Below are 14,097 nucleotides of genomic sequence, written 5' to 3'. Positions count from 1 at the left end.
AGAAAGATAATTGCCTGCAGTGTAAATTTCCTGGTGGCTTATTATCATTTTTATTAAAATGTGTTGTTATTTATAACAAAATCCACTGCTTTATCAAATCAATAAACACTAGGAATGTATTGCTGTGTTACTCTGGGATTAATGTAAATCAAAGGTCAAAAGTTTACATACATATATAAGACCTTAGAATTATTAGTTCCCCTATTTATTTATTTTTTAATGGAAAGAAGTTTTACACATTTTAAACAATATATATTTTTTTTAAATATTTTTTCAATATTTTAGCTCATTTCTAATAACCAATTTCTTTTATCTTTGCCATGATGACAGTAAATATTTTACCTATATATTTTTTTACAATATTTGACTAGATACTTTTCAAGAGACTTGTATGCCCCTAAATGGCAGTTTAAAGGCTTAACTAGGCTAATTAAGTTAAGCAAGAGTGATTAAGCAAGTTATAGTATAACAATGGTTTGTTCTGTAGACAATCAGAAAAACTCCTTAAGAGGGCTAATATTATTGACCTTAAAATGGCTTTTAAAAATTAAAAACTGCTTTTATTTTAGCCAAAATAAAACAAGAATTTCTCCAAAAGAAAAAACAGTATAGGAAATACTGTGAAAATTCCTTGCTCTAATAAAATTCATTTGGGAAATATTTGAAAAAGAAAAAGAATTACCTGATGGCTTATAATTTTGACTTCAACTGTATATATAGATACAGTTAATAAATGCACTGTATAGATACAGTTTAAATAAATTAGATAAATTTATCTGTATAGATACAGATAAATGTCTTTTTTTGAACTATTCTTTAAAAAAATTGCATAAAAAGTTTAAGCAGTAAACTAATGATTACTTAAGCTAATGAAACTTAAATGATTTTAATATCATTAAAAGCTTTAAAGGGCACCTGTTTTACCTGCTTTTCAAGGTTTAAGATATGTCCTCAGAAAGTGTCTGTAAAGTTTTAGCTCAAAACACCCATCAGATTATATATTATGCCTTTCAGAATGTAGGAATTTTCTACTTTGAACACAATGTAGCTGTTTTTGTTGCCTGTGCCTATAATGCAAGTTCTCCCTGCCCACCGTTTACACGTGTCTGTCAGAGTGTGCCTTAATCACTCTGGCTGCAGCAGATAAACAGCACAGTGACAGACATGAAGGAAGCAGATCTCATGTAACATTTGTGAGAAATACTACAGTAAGAAGTTTAACAATGATTATTAGATGTATTTGCTGTGGAGTTAATTTAATTTGAGTTAATTCTAAGTTTTAAACTTGTAAAACTCATTCTTGATCACATTTAATGATGATTGATGATCACAGAGAGCTCAACAGATCTTTTAATCCCAGTTGCTTTGCGCACATCCTGTCTTGTTGATATGATTACTTGTGTTACTACGGAAACATGTTAATACACGTCTGTTAATCAGTTCGTTGGATGGGGAAACCACACTCCTACATCATGTTGCAGTGGGGCTCAAAATGGGAGGGATTTGGATTCTAATTTAACGTCAGGAAATTGAAAAAAGAGAGAATTATTATCTTTATATCACCCCAATATGGCAGTGGACACACTATACCTACACACAGTTCTGTCCAAACTGCTTACAAAAGATGATTTTTATCATGGGTGCCCTTTAAGACAAATTAATATTTTATTAAATGTAGAAAAAAAAAATTCAATCACTATTTGTAACAAATTACTTTACCCCCCAAAATTAAAGAGTCTAAAATTAATTGGAACTTTAAAGACAGAACTGATGCAATGTTCTACAAGCATCATACTATCCCCTTGAGAATGACAAGTCACATCAAATAAATTATTTACCACAAATATATTCAGAAATTAATTAAACCTGATCCCCGAAGAAATTTCTATTTGTGGTTGTGTAGTTCTTGACCATACGGTATGTAAAAATCCCCATTTCTTGTTGTGTCATTAAATCACATGGCTCAGACGAGCTTGAGGCACAGACAAATTTATTCTGATTTTCAAAAGCCTCATTTTCCTCCCAGACGTGTGTCTCACCTGTGTCTCAGGAATGATGGGACTGGCCTCGGGACTGGAGCGGTAGAAGGTGGAGAGCGGTGACGCTGTGATTCGGGGTGAGGGTCTGTCAAGGCCACTGAATTCACACGTTGGCATGTCTCTTTCCTCTTTCCTCATGACAAGTGTGTCCATCACGTGGAAAACTCTCCAGGACAGCCAAACCGTGCGATGCACAGCGGAGTATGGAGCGCGCTCGAAGCGCATTGTCAGTGCCTTGCCTCCGTTCACTAGTAAATCAAACCTGCGGGCATGTATAAAGACAATTTTTACAACTGAACTGTGTTTGACAGTTATGGTGTACTCTGCTGAGAGCATACTATGGTGGTACAGGCTTTTAAAAATATGTAACACTATAATAACCACATATTATGATTTATTTATTAAGCATTAAGAAATAGTTAATTCATCATTTACTAAGCATTAACTCTACATTAATAGAGAATAAAGGGTCATGACACCCCCCACTTTCGGTTCAGGTCTACCTCAGAATTTTTTTCAAAAGATACATCATAATGGGCGTGGAGCTCCACGAGCAAAGGGCAGGAGTGGGCGTGGCCAGCAGGGGAGAAGGAGGGGAGCGAACAACTTGGCTGAACTAAGGTATATGCCAAGCTAGTGTTGTTCCAATACTAATAAACTTCCGGTGACATGTTATTGTGGATTTTTTTCCATCTTATATGGTTCCTTTTACAGCATCGATGTTGCAATGTAATTAAAATACATTCAGTTAAATAAAAACTTTGGCATTCATTTAGTTGTTCAAGCATAAAACGAGACAAAAGGCCACACTCGCACTCGCCTGTCAGAATTGGCAGACTAGAAGCTCCATTGAATATACTGGGGTAAAATAAATGCTCATATTATAAAGAAATGCAGTGCTTTTTGCAGTGCTTAATGCAGTGCTTCTTGTACAATCTGAGACTTACTTTATATCGGACATTACTCAGCCAGTGGAGATTGCTGATGTTTAAAAAAAACTGACCTTAAACGCACAGATTTTTTCATTGGCAATTGGCAAATTAAAAGTCCTATTAGCATGCTTTAGCATATACACTCTTGGTTAACAAAATGAGACACAAACCTTGAGGAGACGCATGATTTTGTAGTTTACAAAGTTAAAATGCAACCAAATAAACAGTAATTTAATGCCCTGCTACATTTGTTATTCGTAATTTTATATAAACACAACCACAATTTATATCATTATAAAGATAGTCGGGTTCATATAAACACTATAAATGAGGACTTTTCCCTCAATCCCCGGGTCTGAATGCAGATTCAGTGCAGCAGGTCTCTTGCCTTGTCTATTTTAACCATTAGCCCTGATGGTAATCTAGAAGATTTAGGCAAACACAGCAGCACAGCGATGTGTCTAAATGTGAACGAACTCCTGATAAAAAAAGTCTGCCATTCTCCAATTCTCGTACTGCTCTCCCGACAAAAACGCTTGCTGCACACATATACTTTTGCTGTATCAGCCCTGACAGCACCATGGGGGAAAAAATGCAACAATCCCCGTGGATCATGGTAACAAACACATACGACCCTTCATGAACAGCTAAATACTGTGTCGTTGATCTGTGTCTCACAGCTTGGCACTGACAGGTCTGCCTTGCCTTGAAAAGCATGTGCAGTCATAACTAAAGTAAGAAGCAGGCTCTTCACATTGGATAAGAAAACTCAGCTATGAGAAATAATGACAAACCGAAGTGTCATCTTTGCTCTTTGCTGATTTTGATCCCGCCCCAAAAATTATTTTAAACCCGGAAGCTGAAATTAGCTGACAAAAGCTCAAAATTATCAACTTTTCCCCACAATTAAAGCTGACATGTGCTAACATTGTCTTAACTGATGCTCAACACACACAAATCTGTTAAAATCTAAAAAAAAAGTACTTGAGGGTTTCGTGAAACTTTATTAAGCAATTTATTGTGTTCTCATAAGCACATTTATAATGTGCCTAATAATTGTATTCTTATATTTTGTTAACGATCAATTATAATGATTAATTAAGTATTGCAGTGCAATATACAATACAAACTACTTGTATTTAAGAGTCATTGGTGGTTTTAAAGATCACTCAGGGGTGCATTTCCGAAAACTATAGTTAGCCAACCAAAGTCGCAAGTTCCGTCGTTACAAACATAGTTTGTTGAATTGGCATTTCCCAAATTCATCATTCTAATGAACATTCGCAAACTGCATCGAAAACTTGTACGCTTGCAACTACACCTTTCACATTAAAGTCATCTCTCTTAGGTTTAATTTGCTTTCAACATACATTTTACAGTTCAGTTTTAGAGATCTTCATATTGACAATTGCACTCCCTTCATAGTGCACTCTGAAAAGATTAAACACCATTTTAAATGGAGCCGTGGCTCATGATGATGAAAGCTATAGCTGATCTATTATTTAAAAGCACAATATACATTACATCTCCAAAGCTTGCTAAAACTTAAATATATAGCATACTTTAATGCTTTTCATTTATAGTAGGTTATTTATTAGGAAATGTATCTGCACTGTATGACATGGGCCTGTTGGTTAGAACATTTCTGCAGTGGTTTGAATGTGTCAAATTGTAAAAGTAGACTTTAAAAAAATTAATACAATAAATAAATAAATAAAAAATATCCCACGTAATAATAACAATGAAATCAATAATAGTAATAATTATAATAAAATTAATATTAATAATAATAATAATAATTATTATTATTATTATTGTTATTATTATTATTATTATTATTATTAAGTAGGGTTTTTTCATTTCTTAATAAATAGCCTATTGTAAATTACAACCATTAACAATTTATATGATATGAGATTAAAATACATGTTAGCTAGTTCATGTTTTAGAATACAACATAAAATATTCTCATTCATCTTTGTAAAGAAAACAGGCCCTCTACAAAGAAAACTAATATCATAAAACCATATCATTTGCACAAAAGATTATGTTTTTTTTCTCTCTCCACGCCATTTAGAGCGTCATTACGGACATTTTATGTTATGACTAACATGGTTCAAACGATGGATCTGTGAAAAAGCAACCACAGTTTTGGGAAACACTCGTCACTACATTGTTCTTTTCACCAATGATGCATCGTACTATAACAGGCATATAGTAATAATTACTGTGTGTGTAACAATAATGTATAAAAGTGGAATATGTAGCAACATTACTGTACACCTAATAAAATCACCACAATGTGGACTATAATTTCTCTTTGATTCAGAAATGATCAATTTTATGTGACAATAAAATGTATAATGAGTAAGGGTATAATGCTAATATTTAAAACTTCTTTTGAGCAATTGTCACTTTATGCTCTAAAAGACAACATTTTTATTTGTAATTTAGAATAAATGTAATCAGTAGATTAAAGAGTCACCCCAAAAATTAAATAGAATAAATTATATTTATACATCTTAAAATAACTTACGATAACGGTCCAAAAACTAGTGCACCCAAATGTATATGTTATAGATTATATTAAATAAAAATTTTAAAAAGACTTAAAATCAAGAGAAGCCAAAAAACTATTATTTTAATGAATATATATTTTTAATAAATCTGTTTTGTTTAAATGCACTACCTATATTCACTTAGAGATTGATACAAAAATTCATTTTTAAAATTTGGTGTACTTAAATATGCTAAGCACTGTACCTGTATGTTTTTTATAAAATACAGAAAAAGTTGTGACAATCTTCACGGTAATAAGTTACATTTTCAATAAAAACACGCTAATTTACTTTATAAATATTTATTCAACAAACGCAGTTTAAGTCCTTAAAAATATCTTAACCAAAGTCAAAAAGCTTTTGAACAGTACACTCCAAGTGAATAATATCCCGCTGCTCATATTAGCTTGAGATGCAATTTGTGCCAGAAGCTTGCATTGTTTATGTGGGGGCAGAGGGCATATGAAGGCTATGTGTGATTCATAATTTCCTGTTATCACTCTGACAAGCGCATGGGTCCTCTCCAAATTACATGGTTTGTTAGCTTCATCACAGCGCTTAGTTAGCAATGTCTTCCACATTCCAGAACCTCGGCTTAAAACGTTTCTAATTCAGACATCAATGCAAAAAAATTGCTCTGTCTTATATCAGAAGTTTACTGGCACGCTTTAACATTTCCTATTAGTTGCGGATAGAGATGTGATGTAACTTTCTTACGTTTCAGGGATTTGGATGAGAGATCTGGAGGTAGGAGCTACTTTAATTAGCATGGCGCAGTGAGGAGGTAGGCACAGATTTGGAAATGAAGGGGCGTCTCTTTGAAGTCATGCTCTATATGAGTGTCTGACTCCCCTGGCCAGGAGACAGATGAATGCTGCGGTGACTTTACACACAGACATACAGCGCCACTGCCTTCAGATTCTTCCTAAAAGCTTCTGTCCGATTTTTTTTCCTCTTTTCTTTTTTAATCTGCCCGTGGCTGGTCCACTGTTCCAGACCATCGGCCTTTAAAGCTGTTTCTTTGCCTCTGTTTCCCCTCGGACACGCTTGCTAACCGAGAGCAGACACCAGCACTGAACAAGCATGATTATCTGAAGCCAGTTCCCCAGTGTGCCGCTTTTTAGGAGGGATCTGGATATATTGGATAATCCCCAACATCAGCCTTCCTTTTTTAGAGATGTAGATCCATCCCTAGAGTGTTTTTTTTTTCTTTATGAAGGCAAATTATTGCAGGTAAATGGGGTAAACATTTAACTACTGTAATAATTATCATCATGCTTTTGCAAATGATTAATTACATTCAAAAATTTGCAAACAAAATTCTAAAATGCTATATTTAAACATGCAAATGCACTCATTTTGGTAACAATTTACTTGAAGGCATGTTCATAAGATGTGAGTCATAAAACCTTTAAACATGTCATGAATATGAATTAGACTTTATGCATGCTTAAGTGTCGTTAAATCAGTTGTTACTGTATATTAACTGCAAAGGTGACATGCTGAGATGTCTTTTTTATGACAGCTTGACATAAACAAATACATCATTCATTCATTCATTTTCTTTTCGGCTTAGTCCCTTTATTAATCTGGGGTCACCACAGGAGAATGAACCGCCAATTTATCCAGCATATGTTTTACGCAGCGGATGCCCTTCCAGTTGCAACCCATCACTGGGAAACACCCATACACTCTCATTCACACACATGCACTATGGACAATTTAGCTTATCCAATTCAACTATAGCGCATGTCTTTGGACTTTGGGGGAAACTGGAGCACACGGAGGAAACCCAGCCGGGGATTAAACCAGCAAACTTTTTGCTGTGAAGCGATCGTGCTAAACACTGCACCACTGACGCCCAAATACATCATAACTTGTCATAAATATTATTTTCATAAGGCCATTTAAAAAACAATATTAATAATATTTTCTTAACCTCAACTACAATAGTACAAATGCAATGTGTTATCAAAACATCATTAAATATTAATAATGCTGTTATAAAATTATTTGACATCATATTGAGTATCAACACATTTTTTTAATAACAAAAATATTCATGACACAATTACACTGACCTTATGACAGTCAATTTTTGGACAGATTTATGGAGTTAAGATTTATTTGAGATTTATTTAGATGTATTTGTCTCAAGACATGTCTTTGTCACATTTGCATTTGATAACTGATCGAATGGCACTTAATTACTGTTGCTATATACATAAAAATATCCATATTCATGATGTGTGTCATGTCATGAAAGTCGTATGAACACCCCCTTGAAGTAAAGTGTTACCCTAATTTATATTTACAACGTCTAGTCCAAAAATCAAAACAATGGACAAAGTTAGTTTCAAAATTTTGAAACATTTATTTTGACAAATTAGTGGCAAAGTATTCTTTTTTTATCACTGCATAATTTAAAAAATCGAGTGAGCAGCCAATAATAGTGAAACATTTATAATGGTGAAACTTAATATAATAGCGAAACTTAATATAATTAGGCAAATTATGTTTAAAGCTATGCCTCTATAAAAAGCTTCAGAATATACACTCAGTGGCCACTTTATTAGGCACACCTTACCAATGCCGGGTTGGACCCACTTTTGCCTTCAGAACTGTTTTAATCCTTTGTAGTATAGATTCAACAGGAAATATTCCTCAGCGATTTTGGTCCATATTGACGCGATAGCATCCATGATGCGATTCTTCTGTTCCACCACATCCCAAAGGTGCTCTAATGGATTGAATTCTGGTGAACGTGGAGGCCATTTGGGTACAGGAAACTCATAATCCTGTTCAAGAAACCAGTCTGAGATGATTCGTGCTTTATGACAAGGCGTGTTATCCTGGTGGAAGTAGCCATCAGAAGATGGGTACACTGTGGTCATAAAGGGATGGAGATGGTCAACAACAATACTTAGGTAGTCTGTGGCATTGACATGATGCTCAATTGGTACTAATAGGCCCAAAGTGTGCCAATTATCCCCCACACCATTACACCACCACTACCAGCCTGAGCCATTCAAGGCAGGAACACATTGATGTCAAATTCTGACCCTACCATCTGGGCTAAAGTTCAATTTGTAATATTGATGGAATTATTTCATCTGGCACCCAAACAAAAAGTAAAATTTTACCCACATGGGGTTTAAGGTAAGGCCACCTTTACATGTCGCTGCAGAAATCATTAGACCAGACAACGTTTTTCCAGTCTTCTATTGTCCAATTTTGGTGAGCCTGTGTGAATTGTAGCCTTCTGAGCTGACAGGAGTGGCACCCGGTGTGATCTTCTGCTGCTGTAGCCTATCCAAGTTTCGATGTGTTGTGCATTCAAAGACGCTCTTCTGCATACCTCGATTGTAACAAGTGGTTATTTAATTTACTGTTGCCTTTCTATCAGCTCGAATCAGTCTGGCCTCTGGCATCAACAAGGCATTTGCGCCCACAGAACTGCCACTCACTGGATATTTTCACCTTTTTGGACCATTCTCTGTAAACCCTAGATATAGTTGTATGTAAAAATCTCAGTGGATCAGCAGTTTCTGAAATACTCAGACCAGCCCGTTTGGCACCAACAACCATGCCACGTTCAAAGTCATTTAAATCACCTTTCTTTCACATTCTGATGCTCAGTTGCAGCAGAAGAGTTACTGCAGCAGATCGTCTTGACCATGTCCAATGCCTAAATGAATTCAGTTATTGCCATGTGATTGGCTGTTAAGAAATTTGAGTTATTGAGCAGTTGGACAGGTCCTACCTAAAAGTGGCCGGTGTGTGTAGATCTGAATAAAGATATGAAGATTGGTATAAGTACTGCTGAAACAAAGATTCATGGCTCAGTGCAGGAGGAAACAATCTTTAAAATTATGAAGTTTAATTGAAATGTACATACACGAAAAAGAAAGTTAGACAAAAAAAAAAAAAATCTAAATTACTAAAACCCCAAAAATATCCAAATATGAAAACTGACATGCATGAAAAAAAGCGTTTTGCCTCCATGTCTCATCTTAAACTCTACTGAAGAGAAAATATAGTTTTTAATGCATTAGAGTCATGGCTCAGTGAAAGGCATATGGTGGCCACAAATACACATGCAAACTCCCACGCATGACCTCTGAATAGATGACTCACTTTAACTGCTGATCTGCGTGATTGTTGATAATGATGGATAATGACTAAAGGGATTATTATAAAGGTACAAGAAGGTCAGATAGCCCCAGAAACAGCTCAGAAATGAAAGTTACACTCGGCTTGCTGCTTTAATGCTGTCTAGCTAGATGTATTTTCTTTTTCATGCATACACATATCCAGATTGCAGTTTTGCTCTGCTTTAAATCAGTCTTACGTCCTTCACAGAATGAATTTAATTGGTCATAAAGGTTAATTACCATCTGACCGTCTAAATCATTATATGTCAGACTCAAAATCAGGCAGCTGATGTGTGTGCTTATGTTCAGTGAATAAACAGTGTAATTAGTGCCAGACTGTTAAATGAGAAAAAATTGTTTGTTTAGAATAATTGTTCATTTTAATTTATAAAATTACATGTGCTTATAGTTTAATTAAACAGTATACGTCAAATTAAAGAAGAGAATAAGCTGCAGAAAAGTGATTGAGTGAATGAATATACATTAAATCTAATTAAAATAATAAAGTGTTTTGACCCTAAAAAATGACATATCACATTTGCATATAAAACCAGATTTATCTATATTTAAAATATATATTTACGTCAAGATGTTATGGGTTGCATTGGTGTAGTGTTAGTGTGTTGTGATCGCCAGCGGTGTTTTCTCTACTGGAGATTACTTCCGCTATTTCAACAAACTACAACTCCCAGAACTCTTTGCGCCCATTAACTCCTGCAACAGCTGACAACAATCCGGACATGCACACACACACACACACAGACACAGCTGTATCTCATCTCACTGATTATGAAAACTGCGTCCGAAATCGCATACTTCCATACTATATATGCTAAAAACAGTATGTGAGAAGTACCCAGATGACCTATTACTTCCGGCGAGATTCTGAAGTGCACATTGGAGGGATGCTACACTATCTCATCATGCACCATGAGAAAATTCATGAATGGGAGTGAAGCGGCGCAACTGATGTGTAGGTCACGTGATGATGACAAAATGTCAGATGTAGTACATCCGAGTTCAATTCATCCTACTAACATTCATACTGTATAAACGCACTTTTCTAATAGCCGAGTTGTACATTTAAATTTAAATGCAGTACCTATTTCAGACACAGCCATGATGTACTATACAGTTGAAGTAAGAATCATTAGCCCACTTTTTAATTTTTTTTTCTTTTTTAAATATATATATATATTTTAAAACAGAGCAAGGAAATTTTCACAGTATGTCTGATAATATTTTTTCTTCTGGAGAAAGTATTATTTGTTTTATTTCAGCTAGGATAAAAATAGTTTTAATTTTTTTTAAAACCCATTTTAAGACGAAAATTATAAGCCCCTTTAAGCTAATTTTTTATTAACAGAAACTTTTTCTACAGAACAAACCATCGTTATACAATAACTTGCCTATTTACCCTAATTTGGGGGGGGGGGGGGGGGGGGCTAATAAATCTGACTTCAACTGTATATATGTGTATATATATATATATATATATATATATATATATATATATATATATATATGTGTGTGTGTCACTTTCACATTCACATTGCTGAGTCTTTTTCTCCTATGAAAATTACAAAGCGGTTTTCCTTTTTTTTTTTTTTTTCCTGTGTTTTTGATTTGATTCTCTTGCCACCTAGCCTGACCTTTTTTTGACCACGTTTATTGGATTACCTTTTTGCTACTGTTTTGCTCCTGTTTTTGATTATTGCCTGTATGACCTTGCCTTTAAAAAACTGCATGTGGATACTGTCCAGCGTCCGTTTTGTAACACAGTGATTAACGGTCCTTTATATATATTTTTTCTTAATTACATTTTAGGAATGCTTTTTTATAATTTAGCTTTAACCACTTTTTAAATGTTCTATGTTTTTATTTTTTTCTTTATGCATCTGACAAACTCAAATATTTGTAACAAAGTGTAGTAAAGTGCTTTTTATTTTCTGTGAATGTTTATAGTATTTTAAAGGGGGCCTATTATGCAAAAATCACTTATATAAGGGATTTAAACAGTTGTGTGGCAACAGTGTGTTGAAATAGTCGGCCTAATTAATCATATATTTTTTATAATCACACTTCATAAAATTAGTCTGCAAAATCACTTTGATTGACAGTCTCCCTTTGTTTATGTCATCAGAGGGGGAAAGTCCCACTCATTTGTGACAATCTCCCCCTTATTAGCATAGACAGCCCTGAATGAGAAAGTATTTTTCAAACCGTATCTGCTGAAGATAATGCCAGCTATTAAGAGGCATTATAAATCTGGACATAACGTTAGTCCTGTTTTGGATATGCTGCGATGCTGATTAGTGATGGTTCGTTCTTGAACGATTTGTTCATTTTGACAAATCTTTTGTATGACTCGAGAACGATGAGTCCCTTTTTCGAGTCTTCTATCCGGTTTGAGTCTTGAGTGTTCATATTGGGCTAGCTGTAGATGAGTTTGGAAGCAACTTGTAACATTTTAGTAACATTTTGGCAAGTTGAACGTAATGAACGAAAATAATCTAATAAAGATTCCTTCATATGCATTTGTAGCTCTGCCTTCTTTTGAAAAGAGGGCTGGGAGCAAATGGCACAATTTGAATCAAAGTCTTAAAGTTCTTGAGTTCATCACGTGAAAGAAAGAAGGTAATCATATGCAGTCAGAGCCAGAAAAACCTTTGATCTGTTCATCTCGAGTCCTCGGTTTGAGTCATTTGTTCATCATGTGAAAGACAGAAGCCAATCATATGCATATAGAGCCAGAAAAAGATTTTAACATTTGATAATTTCTTGGGTTTGAGTAATCTCTCTTTACATGCTGTCACGCGATGAACGAATGACTCAAAAACCAGAAGTCTTGAAAGGTGAACTAATCATGGCTGCTTTCGGCTCAGGCTGTGTGCATTGGTTAAGCTTATATACCACTCAAATTTGAAGACCTGGTAGAAGAGGTGGACTGATATAATCAGACAATACACCAGGTAAACAATAAATTATTATTTTCTCTTTCTTATAGTAAACTAGCTAAGACTAACTCATAGCTAAGCAACTCATAACATTTTAATAATATTTTGGCAAATTGAACAAAATGAATCGAAAAAAGATTTGTTTATCTCAACAACCGAGACTCAAAGGTCTGAGTCAGTAAAATGATCCAAACTTCCCATCACTAATGCTGATGCATAGGCATTTGTAGCTCCGCCCTCTTTTAAAAGAGAGCTGGGAGCACAATCTCATTTGAATTTAAAGCGACAGTTACCAAAACGGCACAATTTGGATCAAAGCCTAAAAGTGTCAGTTTTAAAGATTTATTTGTAGAGTATTTTGTGCTGAAAATTCACATCAGAGACTTATTTTACATTTTGTAAAAAGGAGCATAATAGGTCCCCTTTAAGTAACAACACAACTTTATTTATATGTATTTACTTTTATTTACGAACCTGCATTTTACCTGACAGTAACACTGACATGAGGGTAAAATGTGCCTGTCTGTGATTTGACTTGTGTGGGAGGCAGTGAGATGCAAACGGGAATTAGCATAAAACTATGCAAAAGGCTTTCTCACTGACTATCTTAAGCACAGTCATTAGCATAATTATGTGGATATGTGTACAGTAAGCAAATGTCTGAGTAAACCACATTAGTACGTACATGCCGTCCTGTCTGGTGATGGTGTAACCCTGTTGGGGGTAATGAAGAAGAGACACGTTCACCCCAATCAGAGGAGTGCCGTCGCCCGTCACCACCTGTCCTCGCACTACAGACACCAGGCTGAAAAATAAACACAAACACACATTCAATACACAAGTAAATAAGGCTCTGAATGAAAATAGACAGCTTATTCACTGCTGATTCTTCAAGGTCAGAAAGCTGCTTAAATGTGGGGTTTAATATATATGTTTTATAGATTTGTCCAGATCTGCTGTAAAATGTCTCAATCCACTGCGGCTGACCTTCTTCCGTTGTTCTGTTTTGATAATCTTAACAGACGTAATTACAGCACAAATTATTTTACAGAGCGCCTTTTAGGGGCTGACCTGCAATCTCGCATCTTTAGACTAATTGCGCGATAATTTCTCAATGTGTGAACAAAAGGCACCTCGGGGCAGATGGGCGGGATGACGAGTTACCTCATCAAGGCACAATCAAAAGCTTCATCAGCCAAATATCCAGACATTGGAACACATTAGTTCCATTGTAAGACAGTCAAGATGAGCAGGAATGTTCATATTGTTAACTTTGGCTGAAAAAAAAAGCACCAAAGGGCGCAGAACAGATTCTCTCAAGAGTCCAAATTGAAGAGGTGCAAAGGTGAGGTGCACAATTTTTTCAGAGGAAAAAGTAATCATTTTTTTAAAGTACACAGTACGCTGACTTTTCGTACAAATCATACCAGCAGCAAATGGCTTTTCTGTCCGCAGCA

General features: G+C 35.1%; 1 protein-coding gene across 6 annotated transcripts in view; it reads right to left on the bottom strand.

The window, feature by feature from the left end:
• The window catches only part of si:dkey-237h12.3, a 297,461-nt gene that overhangs the window by 46,264 nt on the left and 237,100 nt on the right, over window positions 1–14,097 (bottom strand). For all 6 annotated transcript variants that reach the window (XM_073922109.1, XM_073922108.1, XM_073922112.1 and 3 more), the window contains 2 exons: window positions 13,326–13,445; window positions 2,040–2,301 (listed from right to left, as the gene is read on the bottom strand). In XM_073922109.1, the coding sequence (XP_073778210.1) occupies window positions 2,040–2,301; window positions 13,326–13,445 (382 nt within the window). The remainder of the gene's footprint in view (window positions 1–2,039; window positions 2,302–13,325; window positions 13,446–14,097) is intronic.

This window comes from Danio rerio, chromosome 14, assembly GCF_049306965.1.
Source record: "Danio rerio strain Tuebingen ecotype United States chromosome 14, GRCz12tu, whole genome shotgun sequence".
In the NCBI taxonomy this organism is placed as follows: Eukaryota; Metazoa; Chordata; class Actinopteri; order Cypriniformes; family Danionidae; genus Danio; species Danio rerio.
The sequence above is the reverse complement of the archived record's forward strand: the minus strand, read 5'-3'. Positions and strand labels throughout refer to the sequence as shown.